Genomic DNA, 24,201 nt, shown 5'->3' on the forward strand with positions numbered 1-24,201 from the left:
TTATCATCCATCCTATAAAAGAGATCACAGTAGAGGTAGCAACCTTCTAGGGAGGGTGAGCAAAGACAGAGAAGTGATGACAACATCTGGATTCCCCAGATCCTGTTCTCCTCAAACCTGGGTTTTGGAGAAAATTGGAGACCTTAGTAGCCATTTGCATATGAATTGAACATTCTTGACTTATGAAGATGACTATGAAAATGGATTGTAAGCAATTCCTAAATTTACTGACTCATACACACATTATTGTTCCAGACAACTATGGTTCTGATCATCTTATACCCATCCTATGTATGACACTGTAGAAGCCAAGTAGAAAGCATTCAGTTCAGTTCAGCTGTTCAGTCATGTCTGACTCTTTGTGACCCCATGAACTGCAGCACGCCAGGCCTCCCTGTCCATCACCAACTCCCGGAGTTCACCCAAACTCATGTCCATCGAGTTGGTGATGCCATCCAGCCATCTCATCCTCTGTCGTCCACTTCTTCTCCTGCCCCCAATCCCTCCCGGCATCAGAGTCTTTTCCATTGAGTCAACTCTTAGCATGAGGTGGCCAAAGTATTGGAGTTTCAGCTTTAGCATCAGTCCTTCCAATGAACACCCGGGACTGATCTCCTTTAGAATGGACTGGTTGGATCTCCTTGCAGTCCAAGGGACTCTCAAGAGTCTTTGCCAACACCACAGTTTAAAAGCATCAATTCTTCGGCGCTCAGCCTTCTTCACTGTCCAACTCGCACATCCATACATGACCACAGGAAAAACCATAGCCTTGACTAGACAGAACTTTGTTGGCAAAGTAACATCTCTGCTTTTCAATATGCTATCTAGGTTGGTCATAACTTTCCTTCCAAGGAGGAAACGTCTTTTAATTTCATGGCTGCAATCACCATCTGCAGTGATTTTGGAGCCCCCCCCTCAAAATCTCTCTCACTGTTTCCCCATCTATTTCCCATGAAGTGATGGGACCAGATGCCATGATCTTCGTTTTCTGAATGTTGAGCTTTAAGCCAACCTTTTCACTCTCCTCTTTGACTTTCATCAAGAGGCTCTTTAGTTCCTCTTTACTTTCTGCCATAAGGGTGGTGTCATATGCATATCTGAGGTTATTGATATTTCTCCCGGCAATCTTAATTCCAGCTTGTGCTTCATCCAGCCCAGCATTTCTCATGATGTACTCTGCATATAAGTTAAATAAGCAGGGTTACAATATACAGCCTTGATGTACTCCTTTTCCTATTTGGAACCCGTCTGTTGTTCCATGTTCAGTTCTAACTGTTGCTTCCTGGGTCTACAAAATATATAACATGGGACATTAAGGAAATGGTCAAGGTAGAAGATAGAGTCTCTAGTGCCCAAGTTGATCTGTGGATGGAAGATAGTTCTGAAAGTTACTAAGTCATGGGGCACTAGATTTCTGCTACTTTAAGAAAATACATTCATGGTGGGGAGTATTTTGCAATACAAAAGGATTTACTTAACACTGCTTGAAAAAGAATTAATTTCTGAAATTCTACTTAGAACTTTTCCAACGGCACAAGGCACATCAAGTGGGTAAATAAATGCACATACCTGCAATATATAGATATATAGCGAAGCCTATATGGTACCTGAGATATCTTACCCCATTCCTAAATTGTTATTGCTTGGTCTGCTTTGAAATTCCTCTTGCCGTGGCTCAGAGGTTAAAGTGTCTGCCTGCAATGCGGGAGACCTGGGTTCGATCCCTGCGTTGGGAAGATCCCCTGGAGGAGAGCATGGCAACCTACTCCAGTATTCTTGCCTGGAGAATCTCTTGGAGGGAGGAGCCTGGTGGGCTAGAGTCCACGGGGTTGCAAAGAGTCGGACACAACTGAGCAACTTCACTTCACTTCGCTTCCCTAAGCCAAAAAAAAAAAAAAAAAAAAAGGACAAATATTTTAATGAGAGGGAAGAACAAATGCAATCTCCAAAGATGGCTAACTTACAGTCCTGCAGTGATTTAGAAAGGAAAGTCTGGCTACAAACACTGTTGTTTGCTGGCAGAATTTGCAATTGGCTAGGGCCAAGGACAGTGTTTAATGATGACTCAGTTGTATGGTCTAGAGGGATGGGGGAAGACCAACTAGTCATCCTTCTGACTAAAACGACTCATATCTATTTTCTTCACATTGAGATTCTACAGACCCAGAACTGCTGCAACCTGGGAGCGGGTGTCCGAGGGAAAACCGGAGACCCTCAGAAATGCACCTTCAAATTATCTGGACCCTAAACCCAAACAACCCAACTCCCGACTTCTCTCTCCGCTCCCCAGCTCAAGGCCACGATTTGGGCAGAGGAGTCCAAGGCCAAGGTCTAAACCCGGGGCCTAGCTGGATGACCTTCGCCAGGCCCTGGAGTCTCCCTTAGGAAGTCCTCGGGGCCCTGCCCGGGTTCTGTAGGGGCCGCAGATGCACCCAGCCCCTAGGTGTTAGGGACTGCCTTTGGGAAACATCCCGCTGCCCGCTGCGGACCATTAGTCGGTCAGCCGGGACACCCTCTCCGCTTCCCTGGATGGCAGCCCCGACCCCTCCCGCTCGGGTCGCCCCACCCAGGCCGGCAGCGCCACGCCCACCGGGGTCCAGTGCGGGGCAGGGATGCCCTCGCTCAGTCTCGCCGCGGCCTGTCTCGCTCGGGGCTCCCCCCGGCCACCAGCCCCGCGCGGGTCCCCTCCCCCGGCCGCCGCAGGCCCCGGCCCCGCCGCCCCTCCCTGGCGCCGCCCGCCGCGGCCGCCTCTGCAGCTGGCCCCGTGGCCGGCCCGCGCCCGCCGCCGCGCGCTGATTGGCTGGCAGGGGCCGGCGGCGGCGCTGAGTGGCCGGGCAGATTCGCTGGGTCAGGGCTGCAGAGGCGCCTGGCGCACCGGCGGGAGCGGAGCCGCGGCGCGCGCTCGCCAGGACGCCGGCCGCCCGCCCGCCAGCCCGAGCGAGCGGCCCGGGGCGCCGAGGGGGCCCGCGCCCCTCCGGGCGCCGCCGCCCTGGCCGCCATGTGCTCCCAGCTCTGGTTCCTGACGGACCGGCGCATCCGCGAGGACTACCCGCAGGTGCAGATCCTGCGCGCCCTCCGGCAGCGCTGCTCCGAGCAGGACGTGCGCTTCCGGGCGGTGCTCATGGACCAGATCGCCGTCACCATCGTCGGCGGCAACCTCGGTGAGCTAGGTGGGCCCGGGAGGGTGGCGTGGCGCTCCGGGGTCCCCGAGAACCAGCGGGTGGGCCCGCTCATCGGGCCTCCCCCGGCCGAGTCTCCTTTGGGTCACCCAAACCTGCCGCTCTCCCCCGAGAGACCTCTTCGGGTTAGAGAAATTCCCTAACCTTGGGAGCTTTTTTTGACCACCAGCATCTGCCCTGAGGGCAAGATTTGAGAACGGGGTTTAATTCACTTAGAAGACTTAGTCTGGAAGGAACTTGAATTCACCTGAGGTCACCTGGAGGTCCGAGGAAAACGAAGCTAACCCCAAATTAGCAAATTCTGCTTGCTTCAGTACCCTGCCAGTTTAGATTTATAAGATCCAACACTAAATTTACAAAATTTCCATTAAGATGAATGTTTTTAAAAGTTTTCCAAGAGTGTCCAAGCATCAGCAGTGCACTGCATCGACTATTATTCCCAAGCTAGAAACCTGCAGATGGGGAGAAATCTGAGAAAGATTAGAATCACCTCTTTAGTATAAAGTAGGAGAGGAGACCTTTGATGGGTTTTCTTTAAAATGATCTTCCTCTCTGAAAGTATTAAATTCTGATTCCAGAAAAGTCAAGATTTCAGGTAGAGACCATTCTGGCTGCATCGATTTCTCCGCTGCTGTGTTCCAGAGATTTGGGGAGTGGGGAATGGAAGAGGGGCGGTAAGACACGGTTATCAGCTGTGACCATGACCTCAAAAGGTTGTGTGGTTTTAGATATTCTTAATTATCCTAATATAAACAGTTTCTGGCTTAAGAATCCTGGTTTAAGAACCTTCCCCTGGCTTGCAGTGTTTGAGTCTCTGCAGCCTCCAGTATGGAGGTAACCAGAGGGGTCCAGGACTCAAGGAGCTTTGGGCCCACTGAGAGTGCTTCTTGGAATACCATTTATACTGTTTCAACCATGCCTGTTAAATAAACTCATAATTTGTTACTTTTCTTTGGCAGGGGAAAGGGGACCCAACTTCTAAACAGGCTACATACATATGAGATTTTGAATATGACCTATTTCTAAGTGGACCATATCTGTTCTAGATGTTTCATCCTTAAATTAATAAAAAACCTTCATGAGTAGTAGCAGACTGAATAGTCTGTTGGAGAAATATACTGCAAACATTGGGTGTCATATACATTTAGTCTAAAAGAGTGGCTGTCAACCATCAAGGGCTCCCTCTCTCTAGTCTTGATTTGCTAAAAATTCTCACAGTTAGTTAATGCTGAACTGGATTCCTAGATAAGGAATCAGCAGGATTGGGTTATTACGGTTTTGCTAACAAGTATCTTGGCTTTGCATTAGCCAGGTCTCTTTATGTCTTTGAATCTCAGCTTTCTCATTTATAAAGCTAAGGGTTAGGGTTCCTCCAGCTGTAAAATCATCTGCCAGTACTGGGCTTAAGTGGAGTGATCTGTCATATTTTACTGATCTAGATCTAGTATATACATCTTTCCACCCCCAAGAGTTTGCTCTTTAAAAATTTTCTTTCCCCAGCCTGTAAAGATGCCTTTTTTGAGATACAGGCACATCATTCTACATCATTTTCCTTCTTATCGACCCATCATGCATTCCGTGAAAGAGTAGGGGAATGCTCTGTTTTGTATCTAGAACCCCATTTTAAACAGTCGTAGGAAAATAGAAAATTAAATTCTAATGCTGCAGGAAACATTTCTACTCTTTTGTTTAGTGTCTTAACATTTTGCTGGAATTCCTGTGTGAATGTATCTCAATCTATTCAGAAGCTAGTAGTTACTTCTTTCTAAACTACAAGAAGATCTACATAGTTATTTGCCTACTCGATCAAGAAAATGAACACAGTTACTTTTTGAAGCAGTTTTAACTGTTTGCTAATTCAGTGATTGCCCCACACAAGTCACAATACATAAAACAAACCTATTAGGTCACTGTTTGTGCTGTCCAAAGCAGTCAAAAGACTTATTCGGTGTGTGGTGCATGGGGGGATTAATTAAAGCACAGGTAAGTGAGTTCCATGAGAAGACTGGGCTCCTTTGCTTTGCTCAGTGCTGTAACAGTGTCTAAATAGTGCCTCTCACGTACTGGGCACTCAATAAATGTATTTAAATGAATTAAGATATGCAGTCTATTTCCCAGTTTCTTCTAGAGTCAGTTATAGAAAACTGTTGGTAATTTGGTAAGCCAAAGTATTCCTCTGAAATAAACTCTAGAATTTACTGGCTTTGAAATCCAGAAAGAGTTACAATGGTATTGATGTCCTTTCCTATTTGAAGATTATTGTGGGAGCTGGGAAGGAGTTTGGGACCATCCATTCTGACCCCTTCATTTTATAAATGAAAAGCCTAATGATCAAAGAGATGGAGTGACGGATGGTTAACAGCCTACTCTAATTCTCAGCCAGTGATAATGGAATAAGTGTATCCTTGGACATCTGCAACCTAGAGTATTGCCAGAAAGTTTGGGGTTTTCTGTAAGATGTTATAGAAGAACTCAAATGAACTTTTTGGCCAGCCCAATACCTTTCTCAGTAGATATGAAATTGAACAGAATTACGTGACATTGAGGCTAGACAGTGACGTTGCAGAGTCATGTGACAGTTCAGGCAGTTAAAGTGTCGCCTTTACTCAGGCTTCATATCTTTGCTCCTTTCCATTCTTTCTTTAGATTCATGTGGGAGTAGATGAAGGGGTCATTTTGAGACAAGAACGGGCAGTGACTCCGCCAGTTCCTTAAGTTCATTGCCCATCTTCCCTCCATGGAGGCTAGAGGGAACCCAAATCCAGAGATAAGAATTTCAGGTTATATATGAAGTAGAATTAGACAAGAGGATCAAAGTTTTGGATTTAAACAGAATAATACAAGTAAACTGAAGAAATGCTACAAATGCCAGGTTTTATGGTTATTCTTTTTAACCCAGTGGTCTGCTCTACTGAGCATAGATTCGGATGGAGAGACTACTGGGAGGAGTGAATGACCTTCAGGTGACTGAAGCAATCCTGTAGAAAACACTTTCCGTGCACCTTCCTGCTGGATGGAGCATTATGAGAATCTGTGCATCGCCATGTCCTTCTTAGAAACCACAAGTTCTTCATTCGTTCAACACATTTTTGTTAATTATTCTCAATCGTGAGGACATAGTGGTGGTGAATATGGCACCAAAATGTACATAGGAATATTCAAAATGAAACACATGGATTATTTATCATATGCCATAGGCCAAGTTTCTTTTTACATATTAATCTGATAATTATATGCCCAGTCAGGGTGTCTGGGCATATGGTGCTGGCTGGCAGTTAGGGACCAACACTGAGTAATTGTGGGCTCAGCACTTTCTGTTTTCTTGCTTCCACTCCATCCCATGCATCAGCCTGCACTGACTTCACCTTGCCCCTTGCACTGAAATTGCTTCTGCCTGAGATGCTCATCTGGTCCAGCTCCCTGCCCCATGGGGAACTCTTATTCACCCTTTATATGCATCTTTTCTCTAAAGTCTGTCTTGACTCCTTAACTGGCCCCCAAGCATCTTTCTCTTCCATCTGCTGCCAAATAAGATAGCATTCATTGTATTTTATTGTAATTTACCTATTTACAAAGTTCTTCTCCCACCCCCTAAATGACTGGATATTGCTCAAATGTATGCTCCAGAACAGGTACATAGTAGACCTTCAGTTGACATTTGTTGGGTGACTGAATGAAGTACCTTTAAAGGCTAACGCAGCTATGTGAGAGGCTAATGCAGCTATGTGAGACTTGTGCTGTGATTAGCGGCTGTGTCTGGGATTTCATGACTGGATGCATAACTGCTTTGTGATGAGGATGTTTATTTATCTGAGGGCAGAGTCACTGGTGCAAATCAAGTGTTTTGACCACCCACCGGTCTTTACAATTAACTGTCTCAAGAAACAAGTAAAGCCCCAAACTCAGGAACAGATACCAAGACAGAAGAGATGAGTCTGACCTGGAAATGAGGATGTGTTACAGTTTGGCTCCTAGGAGCAGGATGATTCAGCATTCTTCCCTTACTTTCAGATTTAAAACCTTGGTGGCTGTATGGCAGTTTCTAGGTCAGGTTCTTTACATTAAGTTGTTTGGGGAGACTCTCACTTGGTTCTTTGTAGGAATCAGGTGTGTAAGATTTAAGATGTTTGGGTGGGGAGAAATCTTAATTAAATTTGAATGAGGGAATGGTCTTGTCTCAGCCTTGCAAAAGAGGACAGGGGCCTTGTAGAGAAAGGATGGATTCCCATTACTGTGCAAGAAGACACTAGCAAGAAAGGATACCAGGCTCAACTTTGTGCACGAAGGTTGATCATTAGCCTTAGTCCATGCTAAAGGCCTGTGCCTGACACCCTGTAATCCGAATAAACCAGCATCCAGCACTAGTGGAAAGATCAGGGAGTGGGTGGAAGCACCGACCATATAATGTTTCCAGACTGACCTGAGTGCTGAATAGATATGCTTTACCCTGTGGGTCCACATTTATTACTGTGGGCTGACCTCCAAGACTGAGAATGGGTTGAAGTGTGGTTTATGTTGATGTTTCTAACAGCTATTTTTAGGGACAGCTCATGAACTCTATTGGAAAACATTCTAGAACTAATAGATGGGGGTCCTTAGTGGATCTCAGAGCCCTACTTTCTAGGTTTCTGAATCACTTGTTGTTACTACCATGCCCTCCACCACATTGGTTAAGCTTGCCATCATCAGAGAGATCAGGTCATCTGCATCCATCCATCCCCCTTGTCATTCCTCTTCTTAGTAGAGGGTCCACTGACATCCAGGTACATTACTGCTAGGCTTATCCCTGCACAAACCAACTTCTCCAGTAGATAGGTGGGCCACAGTACCTATTTCCCAGAGAGACTTCACCTTATTTGAATTTTATATTGTTTTGTTACAAAACTACAACAGGATCCAAAATTCTCAATCTAATTCTACTTGATCCTTCACTATTAAAAAGTAAGATTTCATTGTGAGGAAAGGATACAGTTAAGTTACTATGCATTGAAGAATAAACAGGAATAATGGTTCCTCATTCCTATGACTCTGGTATTGTTGTTGTTGCTGTTGCTGTTTAGTTGCTAAGTTGTATCCAACTGTTTGCTACCCCATAAATTGCGGGGCTCCAGGCTTCCTCATCTTTCACTGTCTCCCAAAGTTTGGTCAAACTCATGTTCATTGAGTCAGTAATGCTATCCAACCATCTCATCCTCTGTCGCCCCCTTCTCCTCCTAATAGTTTAATATCATTTATGTGTCGGTTAATCTTCACAACAATCCTATTCATTCCTTAACTTCATTCCACAAGTATCAATTGGGTGCCCGCTCTGTGCCAGGCCAGGTGCTGTACTTGGTGTTGGAGACACAATGGAGAGGAAGACCAGACACAGTCTCCCTCAGTATTATGATTTTGTTCATTCATTTGCTCGATAAATATCTGTTGACTGCCTACTACGTGTAGGGTATTTATCTAGGCATCAGAACAAAACAGACAGAAATCCCTGCCTCTCGAGGAGATTACATTCTAGTTGGGGAGACAGAACACAAACGAGGTAAAATATATTAGCATATGGTGAAAAGAGCTAGGGAGGGAAAAAGGAAGGAAGGAAGAAGGAAGAAAAAATAGCGCATTTCTGGGGGCGAGGGAAGGGATTGTAGTTTTAGACAGGGTGGCTGGAGTGGTCTTCACCCAGAACATGAAGTTCAAGTAAAAGACTGAAGAAGCTAAGGACACAAGCTGTTTGGGATATCCGAGGATAGGGTGGTTCAGGGAGAGGGAACAACAAGGAAACCAGTGTGGCCAGAGCAGAATGAGTTAAGAATGAGCATTAGGAGAGGAGGTCAGAGGGGTGAGGGTGGGAGGGGAGCCCGTATATAGGGCCTTGTGAGTCACGGATGCACTTTCTATCTTACCCTGGAATGAGCTGGGAATCCACTGAAGAATTTTGAGCAGAGAGGTGATGTGGCCTGCCCTACGTGCACAGGACTATACTGGCCATAGTGTTGAGAACAGACTGATGGCAGCAAGGGCAGAGGCAGAGAGATCCCCTAGGAGGGTGTTGCTGCAGCTCAGGTGGGAGATGAAGGATGCTGATAGTTGGACTAGAATGATTTCAGGGGAGGAGGGGAAAAGAGACTGGATTTTGGATATATTTTGAAGACAGAGTTGTCAGGATTTGCCTGCTGGATCAGACATTGGACATGTAAGAAAGACTAAGCAAGGAGGCCTTCAAAGTTCCAGTGTTTGTCCTAAACAGCTGTGAGAATCAGGTTTACTATTTGCTCACATGGAAAGGGTGTGAGGGGAGTAGGTTTGGGTAGGTGGTGAGGATCAGGACTGCCTAAGGTGCCCATTAAACATCCAAATGGAAGTGGTAAGTAGGCAGTTTATCAGATCAGTTGCAGTTCAGGGGAAAGTCCTGGCCTGAGGATATAAAAAATAGAAGCATCTCCATACACATCTCCCAGGAGTGACTACATACAGAAAAGGGATCCAGGGACTGAGCTCTGGGGTACTCCACCGTTCAGTGGTTGGGGAGAGGGAGAATGCATGCTCAGTCACTCAGTTGTGTCCAACTCTTGCAACCCCATGGACTATAGCCCACCAGGTTCCTCTGTCCATGGAGTTTTTTCCAGGCAAGAGTACTGGAGTGGATTTCCTCCTCCAGGGGATCTTCCATACTCAGGGACCCCACTTCTGCATTGCAGGTGTATTCTTTACTGCTGAGCCATTGGGGAAACTCGGGGAGAGGGAGAGGAACCAGCAAAGAATCTTAAGTAAAAGAAGTAAACCCTGGAGAGTGTGGTGTGCTGGAAGCTGAGTGGAGAAAATAGTCAAAGAAAGAAGACATGATGAAACTATTTCAGCTGTGGTTGGTAAATCAAGTTAGATGAGGACTGAGAATTAATTGACCATGGGATTTAAACTATGGGCTTAGCATTAGTGAGGAGAAGGCAATGGCACCCCACTCCAGGACTCTTGCCTGGAAAATCCCATGGACGGAGGAGCCTGATAGGCTGCAGTCCAGGGGGTCGCTAAGAGTCTGATACGACTGAGCGACATCACTTTCACTTTTCACTTTCATGCATTGGGGAAGGAAATGGCAACCCACTCCAGTGTTCTTGCCTGGAGAATCCCAGGGATGGGGGAGCCTGGTGGGCTGCCGTCTATGGGGTGGCACAGAGTTGGACACGACTGAAGCGACTTAGCAGCAGCAGCAGCATTAGTGACTGTGTTAAGAGCAGTTTCAATGAAGTAATGGAACACAGTGAATATACACACAGTCTTAGGAATTTTATTATAACGGAAAGGTGAAGAATGGATTGATAACTTGTATGGACTGAATTGTGTTCTCCCAAAATTCATACGCTGAAGCCCTAACCTCTGATGTGAATGTATCTGGAGGTAGAGCCTTTGAGTCATGAGATGTAGATGAGATCATGAGGGTGGGGTCTTCATGATCCGATTAATGCCTTTATAACAAGAGTTGAGAGAACTTGATCTTTCTCTCTGTCTCTTTCTCCTTGCCATGTGAGGATACAGCAAGGAGGCAGTATCAGACCCCAATATCAGACTTCCAATGTCCATAACTGTGCAAGATAAATGTCTGTTGTTTAAGCCACCCAGGCTATGGTATTTTGCAATAGCAGCTTGAGCTAAGATATTGCTCAAAGATGAATTTGAGAGGCTTTTATTAAAGAAGAGAGAAATAACACCATGTTTTATGTTAGAGTGAATGATCTGATAGAGGGAAATGGGAGATTTAGGAGAAGGAGGTTAATTGCTGGAGCATTGCCTTAAATGCCTGAGAGGGGTTGGGATCGAATGCATATTTCAAGAAGTTGGCTTAAGCTAGGAACAAGGACACTTCAGCCACTGTATAACAGAGAAAGTAACCTATTGGCACAGGTACAGGTAGGTGGGTAGATGTGTTAGTGGAAACTTACAGAGAAGTTCTTTTCCGATTGCTTCGGAATCATTGAAATAGGAAGAGTCAGAATGAGAAGGAGGTAGGAAGAAGTAAAGATTTGAGGCAAGAAGACAAAGTGTGAAATAGTTGCTTGGGGTTGAGGGAGAGTGAATGGACCAGGGAAACAGAATGCTTACCAGGCAGCAGTAAGGACGGCCTTGAGACCAGCCGACAGGTTTGTGTATTTTTTCTCCAGCCATGCTCCATTGCACAGAAGAACATATGAAGTAGGCAGAGTGGGATCAGGGTTACAAGCAAGAAATGGGTGCAAGGGCATGAGGGTATATGTGTGGTGCTTCACTATGGAATTTAGATAGTGTAAGGGAGGAAGTGAGGGCATGAAGGGGGTGAGGGGCAGTAAAAAGATGGGGGATCCGTGCATGGTAGTTCCAGATGGTATCAAAGTGTGGCTGGAGTTGGGGTACGAGAGAGTGAGCTGGAAAGATAGGAGGCAGTGGTCGGAGATGGGAGTTACGATCACCGCATAAAGTCTGGAATGTAACTGGGAGTGGTGGCTGGGCTGGGGTGATGGACAGGATCCTTGGAGGAAAAGAAGTCAAAAGATGGAGAGACCTGGGCATCGGAAGAATTCTTTTTTAAAAATTTTAATTGACTTCTTTCTTTGTCTGTGCTGGGTCTTAGTTGCAACGCATGGGATCTTTGATCTTCCCTGCGGCATGCAGGATCTTTAGTTGCAGCATGCGAACTCTTAGTTGCATGTGGGATCTAGTTCCCTGACCAGGTATCAAACCCAGGTCCCCTGCATTGGGATATTGAAGTCACCAGTATCTATGACAGTGCAAGAGAGTCAGTGAGTCTGGAGCTAAAGCTTCAAGGACAGGGGAGTGACTGGGAGCCTTGGAAGGCCTGCACAAGTAGGGAAATGTGATGTGGTTGGACGAGAGTCAGACTGGATGTTTTAGGAGGAGAGAAGGGGGATGGTGAAGCCACAGTGAGAAGCAAGGAGCACGTCTCTCCTACCTCCAGGCCCAGTGACCCCCGGTGTGAGAAAGAGAAAACCGCCACAGCTTGGGAGGAAGTAAGAAGGCAGTGCCACTGGGGAGAGGCAGGGGTCAATTAGACTCAAAAAAAGAAGAGGAAAGGAACACTCACTGAAAAGGTCAAGGATAGGGGATTTGCTACCCATTGAGTCCCATCAACTGAGTCCCCTAGAGCACAGAGAAGACGGAGGTGGGAGTAGAAAAGGCAGTGTCCGAACTGGGGTGGGTGTGGGTCAGAGTCCAGGGACATGGCCTTGGAGACTGGAGTCTTGAGAGACTGATGTGAAAAGGGGAAAGGGCTTGATGAGAGTTGTCTTTGTGGTTGCAGGAAAGATTGTGTTGGTGAGGTGAGGGAGAGAGGAAGGTTTTCAAGTTCTTCTATTTTACAGAAGAGGAAACTGAGACCCAGGGACATTTTTTGTCTTGCCAAGCTGTTAGATGACAGCACAAATTAAATCAGGTCTCTGACTTGGAGGCCAGGACTTTATCCACTTTGCCAGAATTGCCTTTCATCTCTTGTGGCCGCAACTTCTTGAAAGGCCTTTGCAAATAGCCCTGGGATATTCCTGAACTCTGTGTGTATGAGTTGTCATGCCTTTAAAACAAGTGGTAGACATCAAGCTTTTATTAGTTATACATGTTTCTTCTGAGCCAGAAGGACTGTGAGTCGACATCTCCTGTCTGAAACTTGCCTTGATTCTCTTAGAAATAATCACCTAGCTGTCCCCTCCTCCTTTGCTGTCCCCTCCTCCTTTGCTGTCACTGTGCCCTGATATATATGATATATATGCCTGCCAGAGCACTTCTAATATTGTGTTAGAATCTCCCCAGCCCCTGCCCAAACCAGACTGATAACTCTTCTTAATACCCAGGTGCTCTGTAGAACCTCACTGACATTAATTACAGTTGTCTGTCTTCTTTCTTCTTAAATCCCAGGGATGTTGTCTCACTTACACACCTCAGCCCCTGTGCCCAGCCCTTAAGACGGTGCCTGGATGCATGTTCCTTCACTGTCAGAGGCTCTCCCACGGCGCTTTGCTCTTACATTTGATGGCACCCCTGCCCCACCCCTTGTCTTGCATCTAACCATCAGTACCTGAATCTCTGCCTGACGGCTTTCTCTGGTTACAGAAGCTCACTTTGTCCACACATGTATGGTAAGCCAGAAGGGCCAGGGAATTACCACCACACCCCTGGATCCGCTCTCAGCCAGACTTAGAATACATATAAAATTATAAATCACTAGCTCCCTCGCCCCTTGGGTGTGGTAACCAAGGAGTGTGCACTAGACCGTTTGTTATTGTTGCCCAGCAGGATTAAGCTCTGGGTGCCAAGGTCGTCACTCACTTCCTAAGACACCTTTTATTTGCAGCATTGTCTTCTCCACTCCCCTCCCAGTGTTTCCTGAAATTACCTCCCTGATGATAAACCTCTTGTACTTCAGTCCTTGTCTCCAGGAGTCCTGCTGGGGAAACCCAAAACTAACACTGGGTTTGGCCCAAAGTAGGTGCTCAATAAATCTTCACTGAATGACTGTGTGAAATGATAGATGTGTGTTCAGTGACTGAATGATGTCAGTATCTTTCTCCATAAGGAGACGATAAACTCCTGGTAGGCAGAGACCACCTGGCTCATCTTTGTATTCCTGTGTCTGACTCATCGCAACAGTTCAATAAAGGTTGAACTGAATTAAATGACCTCAAAATAGCATCTGGTGGAAAGAGAAGGTGGCCTCATAATGACTGTGAGTCTTAATGGGGTGGAGGTGCAATTTTCTTTGAGCATCCTAACAAAGACCTTTAAAAGGGAGGGAAGAGCGGCATAGTAAGAATAAAAATAACTTCCGAATGAGGAGATGCTGGGGGGTAAGGTAGAAAAAGACCGGAGAAAATGTGGAGAGTGATTGGGACGAGCCAGATCATGTTTGGGATGACACATATTCCTCCTAGCACGACATGGTAGTGCGCAGCACTTGATGGATTATTATCCGCTTAATTTATAGTGTTGCTTCCTTTCTCAGCTCTACTGCCAACTGTAGCTAGTAGTAAACATGATCCTACTCAAGTGAAGTGGTTCTGAAAACTCGCATTAAGTGAGGTCCTTTGCTGGCTTTCCCGCTATCGTGTTCTGCTCTTTCTCTTATTTCTGCCACTTGCTTCGTAAATGAAGTGTTTTTTTCCTAGCATACAAGAAGCCAGTGTAGCGTTTTTTTTAAATAAGTTATTTATTTTTTGCCTGCGCTGGATCCTCGTGGTTGCATGGGCTTTCCTCTAGCTGGGGCGAGCAGGGGCCACTGTTCGTTGCAGTTGTGCCGTCTTGTGGTGGTGGCTTCTCTCGTTTCGCAGCATGGACTCTAGGGCACACGGGCTTCAGTAGTTGGGGCCCCTGGGCTCTAGAGCACAGACTCAATAGTTGTGGCACAGAGGCTTAGTTCGTCCATAGCACGTAGGATCTTCCCAGATCAGGGATCAAACCCGTGTCTCCTGCATTAGCAGGCAGATTCTTGAGGACTGAGCCACCGGGGAAGCCCTGCCGGTCTAGTTCTGAAGCTTGCGTTTTCGTTGTGAAGCCAGGGATGTACACGTGTGTATATGAATGAGCACTCTGTGCCCACACATCTAAAGGGTGGTGCCCCACTGGGCGTCTTAATCAGGTCTGTGTAAATGCAAAGACTTTGGATAGTCAGTCCAGTACAAGGGTTCATATACAAGATGTCATTCTTTTTAAATTAAAGCATAGTTGATTTACATTGTTCTGCCAATCGCTGCTGTACAGCCAAGTGACGGAGTTACACACATATATACATTCTATTTTTATATTCTCTTCCATTATGGTTTTGAATACTCTCAATATCCATAGGATATTGAATATAGTTCCCTGGGCTGTACAGTAGGACCTTGTTCATTCATTCTAAATGTAGTGGTTTGCATTTACTACCCCCAACTCCCAGGCCATCACTCTTCCTCAGTAACTATGTCTGTTCTGTTTTGTTTTTTTTTTTAACAAAACATCTTTAATTTAAATACAGTAATACATATGAAAGTTCTTAGCAAAGTCCCTCAAACACAAAATGTTAGGCAAATTCAGATCTGAATGATTCTACCTTTTATTATCCTTCACTCTTCCCTGTATTTGTATGAATGATTGAAAATGAGTTTTAATTTTTAGAGCTCTGCTTTCCAATAATGACTTATTTCTAAAGCTATTTCTCTGTATTATTATGTGCATTTCTCTGCTGTTGTACATATAAATGCAAAAGTCTAGTTTTGTAGAATTAATTTAATCTAATATATAAGTTAGGAAGAAAAACAGGCTCAATTCTTTGGGAAAGTTACTCATTTTTTCTATCTTGTTTTTAATACATTAAAAGTATCTCCAAATATAAATAATAGAATCAAAAGGAAATCAGAACATAATTACCCATGAAAGTATATTATTCTTTTTGGAAGTAATATGGAGGAAATATTGTGGTTTCAAAAAGTTGATTTAAGCGAGGTTGGTTATTCATCACTGTACTAACTAGTTTGGGATCTGATCATTCTCACAATCTTATGGACCTGTTCAGGGACAGAGTGATCATTTTAATTAAAAAAAAAAAAAAAGTGGTTCAAGGCTAAATAGTAAATCTCAAGCCCAGTCTAGGAGCCTGAGAGATCCCAAATATCCCAGAAGCAACTCAGCTCCTTTCCCTTCACCCTGATGTCCAGGTCAAGGTGATACCCAAGAGCACTAGGGCACTTAATCACATGAAATCCATTGTTATTGAGGGAACGAGCCCCTTGTGGTTCAGGGCTTTCCTTCCATCCCTTGCCAGCAAAGCAGAAGCCTGCCCTCTCTGAGTTCCTGCATCAGCCTTTCATTCCCTTGGCTTAAGGCCCATAGATTGCAGTGGGAATGTTAATGATCCCAGGAAAGGTGACACATTAAGCTCCATCCTTTCCTGAGAGGAGATATTTATGGGAAGAGGGAGAGAGATTACTAATTGGTTAAAGGCTCAAGAATTCATCGACAGGTTTGCGGAGCACCAGTCTTAAATCCAAGCTGTTCTTGGCCATGGCTGTGCGGAACTACTGTTCCTGCTGACGGATGCTATCACAAGCTGCAGACTCTTGTCTCCTGCTTCTGGAAATGTTTAATTTGGACAAGGTGCCGTGACATGCTGTGCTAAGTCGCTTCAGTCATGTCTGACTCTGTGAGACTCTATGGACCGTAGCCTGCCAGGCTCCTCTGTGCATAGGTTTCTCCAGGCAAGAATTCTGCAATGAGTTGCCATGTCCTCCTCCAGGGGATCTTCCCTACCCAGGGATCAAACCCACGTCTCCTGCATTACAGGCAGATTCTTTACCACTGGCACCACATGGGAAGCCCAAGGTACAGACAGCAAAGAAAATGATCAGGGGGCAAGTGATGTTGCCCCATAGCATGGATGCTGGAGCTGGGTCAACGGGCAGAGAAAGAACTGGTTGTACTGATGTTTTCCCTAAATCCATCATGCTCCTCTCTGTACAGAGCTGGAGGCCAGCACAGTCAGAGACCACATCTGTCTAACTGCTTGCAAGAGCCTTTTCAGCTCCACGTTAATCCATTCCATTCTTCGTTTATTAAAGGCTTCAGTTGGAATGAGCCAGGCCCAAAGATTTACCTTTGGAGAAGAGAGATGAAGTCCTGGTAAGACTTCTAGGTGTACGTGAATCTGCTTGTCGAGGCTGAGCTGTCTCTGTCCACATGTGGTTGGTATTTCCAGAAATGACTGAATTCTTTCCTTCCCATTTAGAAGTTTAACTGTTTGTCTGTGGTCTCGTGTTGAGATTTAAAAGCCAGACGTTTCTGCTGCTTTTCATCTCTCTAGGTCACTTTTCTGTTGCAAAGCCATTTTTCTCATCAGGTGGTGCAAATCTCCATAAATCGTCCTACCTTGCTCCGTAGAATGTCTGTGCAGTAAAAATGCCAGTGCCTTGCGTACACATAGCATTTCGTAGTTCTTAAAGCATTTTTGCATATATTACCTCATTATGTAATGTCGTTCTGGGCTGTCGCTTTTCCCCTGACTGTTCTGTATTTACTCACCTTTTTCACCAACTTGAATACTTTTCTTTCTTCTGCTACCAATTTTGAGGATATTACTCAGAGATTGCTTTTTTCCCCTTTCAGATTTCTTTCCCCAGGGGCTATTAGTGGCAAAGGAAAAAGCACATATAAATGATCCTGTTTTCTGATGGCGAAGTGAAGATAACCTGAAAGCTCTTTAGACATCAGCCCTGAGAGTTACGTTCCAGTTCCTTGGGTTCACACTGTCAACAGAAGTGCTAAAACCAATTGAACTTAATGACTGCACTTACTCTCTTTGCTTTAAATTGGTGAAACATCTAGAATGGGAGGAAACTGTGCAAGTTAGATCCATGTAGTCGTTTTGTGGTTTGGGTTTTTCTGTTTGGTTGCTGTTGTTTTGTTTTGCTTAGAGTTTTTGTATTGATATTATTCATCCCCGAATAGAGAAATAGCAATATCCTTAGTAACTTTTATTTTCTTGAAATTAATATGGTTGTGCACTTTTTATCACTTAACGAAATCAAAGGTGCTTTAGATTAAAGTCTATAACATGGTTCTCAAACTGTGTTTAAAAGGTTTTCTGTGGAGCATGTTAGAGACTCCTTTAGGGTTCACTAAGGCAGACCAAGTAATTCCCTGAACTCACTTCTCATTGCCCTCTCCAGTCCACTTCCTGTCTCTGTCACTGTATCCCCAACTGCTGAGTGCGCTGGAGATGCCTAGTTAACTAGTAAGAGTAATACAAACCGTAGGCTATCAGGGTTGAAAGCGATCAAGCAGGTTGCTGTGAGCTTATCTAACCTTGACATTCCTTCCGTGCCATCCTCGAATGACCTAATGAGTCTCAGCCCATTCCATCCTAAGACAGCGGAAAAGTGTCCCTTTCATTGAGCTCAAATCTATCTCTGTGTAGCTTCTATACAATTAAACAAACATGGAGTGCCTACCACGCACCAGATACTGTTCTAGGGGCTGAGGACACAGCAGTGAGCAGTCAGACAAAATAATCCTCTTATGGATAGCTCCTCAGCTCTATCTCCTGAGGTCACAGAAGACAAGCCAAGTAATTCTTCTGCATGGAACCCTACAGAAAATTGAAGACTGCACTCCTGTTCCTCTGACTCCTCATCACAAGCTAATACTCCCAGTTCATCCAGTGTCATGCAGGTTTAAGTCCTCTGGGTATACAGATCAACTGTTTTGTGATGCATTCTAGTTTTTCTTAATATTGAATTGACTTTTAGTAGATTGATTATTTCTTAAGTTTTTTGTTATAAAGCTAATACGCAGTTGGAGACATTTTGGAAAATATGGATAATTATAGGAAATCATCTATAATCCCATTACCACTGTTAAAATGTTGATATACCTTTTCTAACTTATATTGATAATTTTGTATCCTTTCTTTTTCACTTAGCATTGACATTTTTACATTCACTATATTCATAATATTCCAGATGACTTTTAAAGATGAAATCATGAGAGTAGTAAAAATACCTTAAGTGACTTATACTGCATTCCCTGTCATTGTCTCCAGCCTCCTCAGCCACTAAGTTTTAGGGAATACTATTAATAGTTCTATATGGAAGGAAGTGCTGGACTATATTATCTCCTATGGATTTTTCTGACTTGGGTTATTCTCGGTACACTGCCCTCCTCCCCTGCCCCCATTCATTCTTTTGTATTTCCTCAGTGTTCATTTGCTTAGAGTGTAAGATGGACAGTAGCATCTCATTACAACAGGATGTGCAAGTGCCATTTTCAAGGCTCTTCTTTCCACTAACTTCAGTCTTGAGGAATCTGTTGGAACCAGTGCTTCTGGTGGAATTAGATGACAGCCAGCACACAGCTCACTTCTTCTTTTGATTGCAGGCCTGCAGCTGAACCAGAAGGCGCTCACCACTTTCCCAGATGTGGTGCTTGTCCGCGTGCCCACGCCCTCCGTGCAGTCGGACAGTGACATCACTGTCCTGCGACACCTGGAGAAGCTGGGCTGCCGCTTAGTCAACCGCCCACAGAGCATTCTAAACTGCATCAACAAATTCTGGACATTCCAGGAGCTGGCTGGGCATGGGGTCCCCATGCCAGACACCTTCTCCTATGGTGAGTGTCCTTAAAATAGAATTGAGACTTGTTTTTCCAAATTGCCTGCATCTCTTATGTTCTCTCTCCCCAGAAGCCCTCTAGTAGCTCTTGTTGGCTTTCAAGGTGCATCTGTTCATCTTAGTTGAGTCAATACCTTGAGTCTGTATCATAGTCATTCCCTCTGTCTGAAATGTCTTTGCTCCTTTTTCCCTGGAGTTTGTTCTTTAAATATGTAGCTGGGACACACTATGTGCCAACCACCGCTCTAGGCACTCTGCTCTAGCAGTAAGCAGCAGAGTCCTGCTCTCAAGGTGTTTCCAGTTCATCAGGGGCAGAGGACAGCAAGTAAGCAGGCAGTTTCAGTGCAGTAAGTGCCAGGGTAAGAGTTAGTGCAAGATGGTATGGGTTTACATAGGAGAGCTCCTCATTTAGTTTAGGATATTGAAGACTTCCCAAAAGGGATAAAGCTGAAGTTATCGAGCTAAAGCAAGGTGGGCAAGGGAGCAGTCTAAGAAGAAAGCAGAATATAGAAAGATCTAAAGGTAAGAGAGAACATGACTGATTGGTGTTATTTTGAGTAATTTGTAGAATATCAGGGAACTAGAGTTGAGATATGTGGCTAGAAAGATAAGAAGTTGCCATCTACAGTATATGAAAGAGGTTGGGATAATCCTGAGACTGACAGGAAGTTATTGGAGGGCTTTAAGCAAGGAAATGGCCTGATGAGAGGTCAGAATGTCACTCTGGCTACACTTTGAGGAAGGAATTAGACCAGAGGGAAAGTAGAGACAGGATACATAGTGGTGAAAGTGAAAGTCGCTCAGTCGTGTCTGACTCTTTCCGACCCCATTTAGTCCATGGAATTCTCCAGGCCAGAATACTGGAGTGGGTAGCCTTTCCCTTCTCCAGGGGATCTTCCTGACCCAGGAATCGAACCAAGATCTCCTGCATTGCAGGCGGATTCTTTACCAACTGAGCTATTAGGGAGGCTGTATAAACGGTGGTAGGCTTTATAAACGGTGCAGGTGAGCAATGATGGTCGAAACTAAGGTGGTTAGAGTAGGAATGAAGTGAACAGATTCAAGATTTAAGAAGGAGACAAATATGAGGACATGATGATTGCTTGGGTGTTAGGAGGGTGGAGAGGAATCAAGAGTGACCCTGGTTTCTGGTTTGGGCCACCAGATGAGAAAGCAAACACTCAATGAGTGTTCCAGGGAAGAAGAGAAACAGACCGGTGGGTAGGACAAGGCATTATTGGGAGAGATTATTTGGGTTTAGGACACATTCTGTTTGAGGTGTCTATAGTAAGCAAGTAAAAGTATTCAGTAGGCAGCAGATAAATGAATCTGGAGCTCCTGAGAGAGGTGTAGACTATGGAAGCAGATGTGGAAACTTCCATTATGTTCAGTGAAATCACAAGAATGGAGATTATTCAGGGAGACTATGCAGAATGAAGAGAGGCCTGAGCTGCATGAAATGGTTAAATGGTAAATTTTGTTATGTCTATTTTACCATAATAAAATAATAAAAGAGAGTTTGAGAGAGAATCCTTTAGGGAATAGGAAAAGGAAGAAGAACTTACTCAAGAAGCCAAGTAAGAGCAACCGGAAAGGTGAGAAGAGAAAGAAGAGAGGTGACAGGGCCAATGGGAAGAACATACCACAAAGAATGGTATAATGGAAAGTGGTGTTAGATTCTAAACAGACACATAAGCACAGAGACGTGTGTTGGATGTAGCAGAGGGAGTTCCATGACTACAGCTTCACTTTAGCACTGGAAAGAAAAACCGACCTGTCAGGGGTGAGGAAGTGAGTGGGATGTGAGGAAATGGAAGCCCTTTGATAGCCTGATCGTAGGGATCAGTTCCGCTCAGTTCAGTAACTCAATAGTGTCTGACTCTTTGCGACCCCATGGACTTCAGCACGCCAGGCCTCCCTGTCCATCACCAACTCCTGGAGTTTACTCAAACTCACGTTCATTGAGTTGGTGGTGCCATCCAACTGTCTCATCCTCTGTTGTCCCCTTCCCCTCCTGCCTTCAATCTTTCCCAGCATCAGGGTCTTTTCAAATGAGTCAGCTGTTCGCATCAGGTGGCCAAAGTATTGGAGTTTCAGCTTCAACATCAGTCCTTCCAATGAACACTCAGGACTGATCTCCTTTAAGATGGATTGGTTGGATCTCCTTGCAGTCCAAGGGACTCTTCAAGAGTCTTCTCCAACACCACAGTTCAAAAGCATCAGTTCTTCAGCACTCAGCTTTCTTTATAGTCCAACTCTCACATCCAAACATGACTACATAGCCTTGACTAGAGAGACCTTTGTTGGCAAAGTAATGTCTGGGCTTTTTAATGTGTTGTCTAGGCTGGTCATAACTTTACTGCCAAGGAGTAAGCGTCTTTTAATTTCATGGCTTCAGGCACCATCTGCAGTGATTTTGGAGCCCAGAAAAATAAAGTCTCTCACTGTTTTCCCATCTATTTGCCATGAAGTGATGAGACCAGGCGGCATGATCTTAAGTTTTCTGAATACTGAGCTTTAAGCCAACATTTTCACTCTCCTCTTTCACTTTCATCAAGAGGCTCTTTAGTTCTTCTTCACTTTCTGCCATAAGGGTGGTATCATCTGCATATCTGAAGTTATTGATATTTCTACCACAATCTTGACTCAGCTTGTGTTTCATCTAGCCCAGCGTTTCTCATTATGTACTCTGCATATAAGTTAAATAAGCAGGGTAATGATGTACAGCCTTGATGTACTCCTTTTCCTATTTGGAACCAGTCTGTTGTTCCATGTCCAGTTCTAACTGTCGCTTCCTGACCTGCATACAGATTTCTCAAGAGGCGGGTTAGGTGGTCTAGTATTCCCATCTCTTTCAGAATTTTCCAGTTTCTTGTGATCCACACAATCAAAGGCTTTGGCATAGTCAATAAAGCAGAAATAGATGTTTTCCTGGAACTCTCTTGCTTTTTCCATGATCCAGCGGATGCTGGCAATTTGATCTCTGGTTCCTCTGCCTTTTCTAAAACCAGCTTGAACATCAGGGAGTTCATGGTTCACGTATTGCTGAAGCCTGGCTTGGAGAATTTTGAGCATTACTTTACTAGCATGTGAGATGAGTGCAATTGTGCGCTAGTTTGAGCATTCTTTGGCATTGCCTTTCTTTGGGATGGGAATGAAAACTGACCTTTTCCAGTCCTGTGGCCACTGCTGAGTTTTCCAAATTTGCTGGCATATTGAGTGCAGCACTTTCACAGCATCATCTTTCAGGATTTGAAACAGCTCAACTGGAATTCCATCATCTCCACTAGCTTTGTTCGTAGTGATGCTTTCTAAGGCCCACTTGACTTCACTTTCCAAGATGTCTGGCTCTAGATTAGTGATCACATCATCATGATTATCTGGGTCATGAAGATCTTTTTTGTACAGTTCTTCCGTGTATTCTTGCCACCTCTTCTTAATATCTTCTGCTTCTGTTAGGTCCAGACCATTCTGTCCTTTATCGAGCCCATCTTTGCATGAAATGTTCCCTTGGTATCTCTGATTTTCTTGAAGAGATCTCTAGTCTTTCCCATTCTGTTCTTTTCCTCTATTTCTTTGCATTGATCGCTGAAGAAGGCTTTCTTGTCTCTTCTTGCTATTCGTTGGAACTCTGCATTCAGATGCTTATATCTTTCCTTTTCTCCTTGGCTTTTTGCCTCTCTTCTTTTCACAGCTATTTGTAAGGCCTCCCCAGACAGCCATTTTGCTTTTTTGCATTTCTTTTCCATGGGGATGGTCTTGATCCCTGTCTCCTATACAATGTCACGAACCTCATTCCATAGTTCATCAGGCACTCTATCAGATCTAGGCCCTTAAATCTGTTTCTCACTTCTACTGTATAACCATAAGGGATTTGATTTAGGTCATAGCTGAATGGTCTAGCGGTTTTCCCTACTTTCTTCAATTTGAGTCTGAATTTGGTAGTAAGGAGTTCATGATGTGAGCCACAGTCAGCTCCTGGTCTTGTTTTTGTTGACTGTATAGAGCTTCTCCATCTTTGGCTGCAAAGAATATAATCAATCTGATTTCGCTGTTGACCATCTGGTGATGTCCATGTGTAGAGTCTTCTCTTGTGTTGTTGGAACAGGGTGTTTCCTATGACCAGTGCATTTTCTTGGCAAAACTCTATTAGTCTTTGCCCTGCTTCATTCTGCATTCTGAGGCCAAATTTGCCTGTTACTCCAGGTGTTTCTTGACTTCCTACTTTTGCATTCCAGTCCCCTATAATGAAAAGGACATCTTTTTTGGGTGTTAGTTCTAAAAGGTCTTGTAGGTCTTCATAAAACCGTTCAACTGCAGTTTCTTCAATGTTACTGGTGGGGCATAGACTTGGATAACTGTGATATTGAATGGTTTGCCTTGGAGACGAACAGATATCATTCTGTCGTTTTTGAGATTGCATCCAAGTACTGCATTTCGGACTCTTTTGTTGATCATGATGGCTACTCCATTTCTCTTTCCTTTGCTCCTTTGCTTTTGGCTTCTCTTCTTTTCACAGCTATTTGTAAGGCCTCCTCAGACATCCATTTTGCTTTTTTGCATTTCTTTTTCTTGGGGGTGGTCTTGATCCCTGTCTCCTGTACAGTGTCATGAACCTTCGTCCATAGTTCATCAGGCACTCTCTCAGATCTAGTCCCTTAACTCTGTTTCTCAGCTCCACTGTATAATCGTAAGGGATTTGATTTAGGTCTTACCTGAATGGTCTAGTGGTTTTCCCTACTATCTTCAAGGTTGTAACTAAGGGATGATTCAGGGTCAAGGAATGGGTTTTATTTAAGATCGGAGATGCCTGAGCATGTTTAAAATACTGCTGCCATTTTGAACTGAGAAGTTGAAGATACAGCAGAGAGAGGACACTTAATATTGCAAAATCCTGAGGAGGTGAGAGGGAAAGG

The 24,201-nt window shown here is 44.6% G+C and overlaps 1 protein-coding gene and 1 long non-coding RNA gene across 2 annotated transcripts in view; one reads left to right on the forward strand and one right to left on the reverse strand.

Annotated features, from left to right (window-relative positions):
• Positions 1-201: 201 nt before the first annotated feature.
• LOC138439638 (uncharacterized) lies at positions 202-2,781 on the reverse strand. The gene is made up of 3 exons (XR_011256787.1): positions 2,591-2,781; positions 1,622-1,877; positions 202-1,176 (listed from the first exon to the last, which is right to left on the reverse strand). It is a non-coding gene; the product is annotated as an uncharacterized lncRNA (long non-coding RNA).
• Positions 2,782-2,834: 53 nt separating this feature from the next.
• Positions 2,835-24,201, forward strand: part of RIMKLA (ribosomal modification protein rimK like family member A) — a 36,091-nt gene continuing 14,724 nt past the window's right edge. Inside the window, exons 1-2 of the mRNA XM_069588307.1 lie at positions 2,835-3,161; positions 19,053-19,283. Coding sequence (XP_069444408.1) covers positions 2,999-3,161; positions 19,053-19,283 — 394 coding nt within the window. The 5' untranslated portion in view covers positions 2,835-2,998. The remainder of the gene's footprint in view (positions 3,162-19,052; positions 19,284-24,201) is intronic.

Source organism: Ovis canadensis, chromosome 1 (genome assembly GCF_042477335.2).
Source record: "Ovis canadensis isolate MfBH-ARS-UI-01 breed Bighorn chromosome 1, ARS-UI_OviCan_v2, whole genome shotgun sequence".
Taxonomy (NCBI): domain Eukaryota; kingdom Metazoa; phylum Chordata; class Mammalia; order Artiodactyla; family Bovidae; genus Ovis; species Ovis canadensis.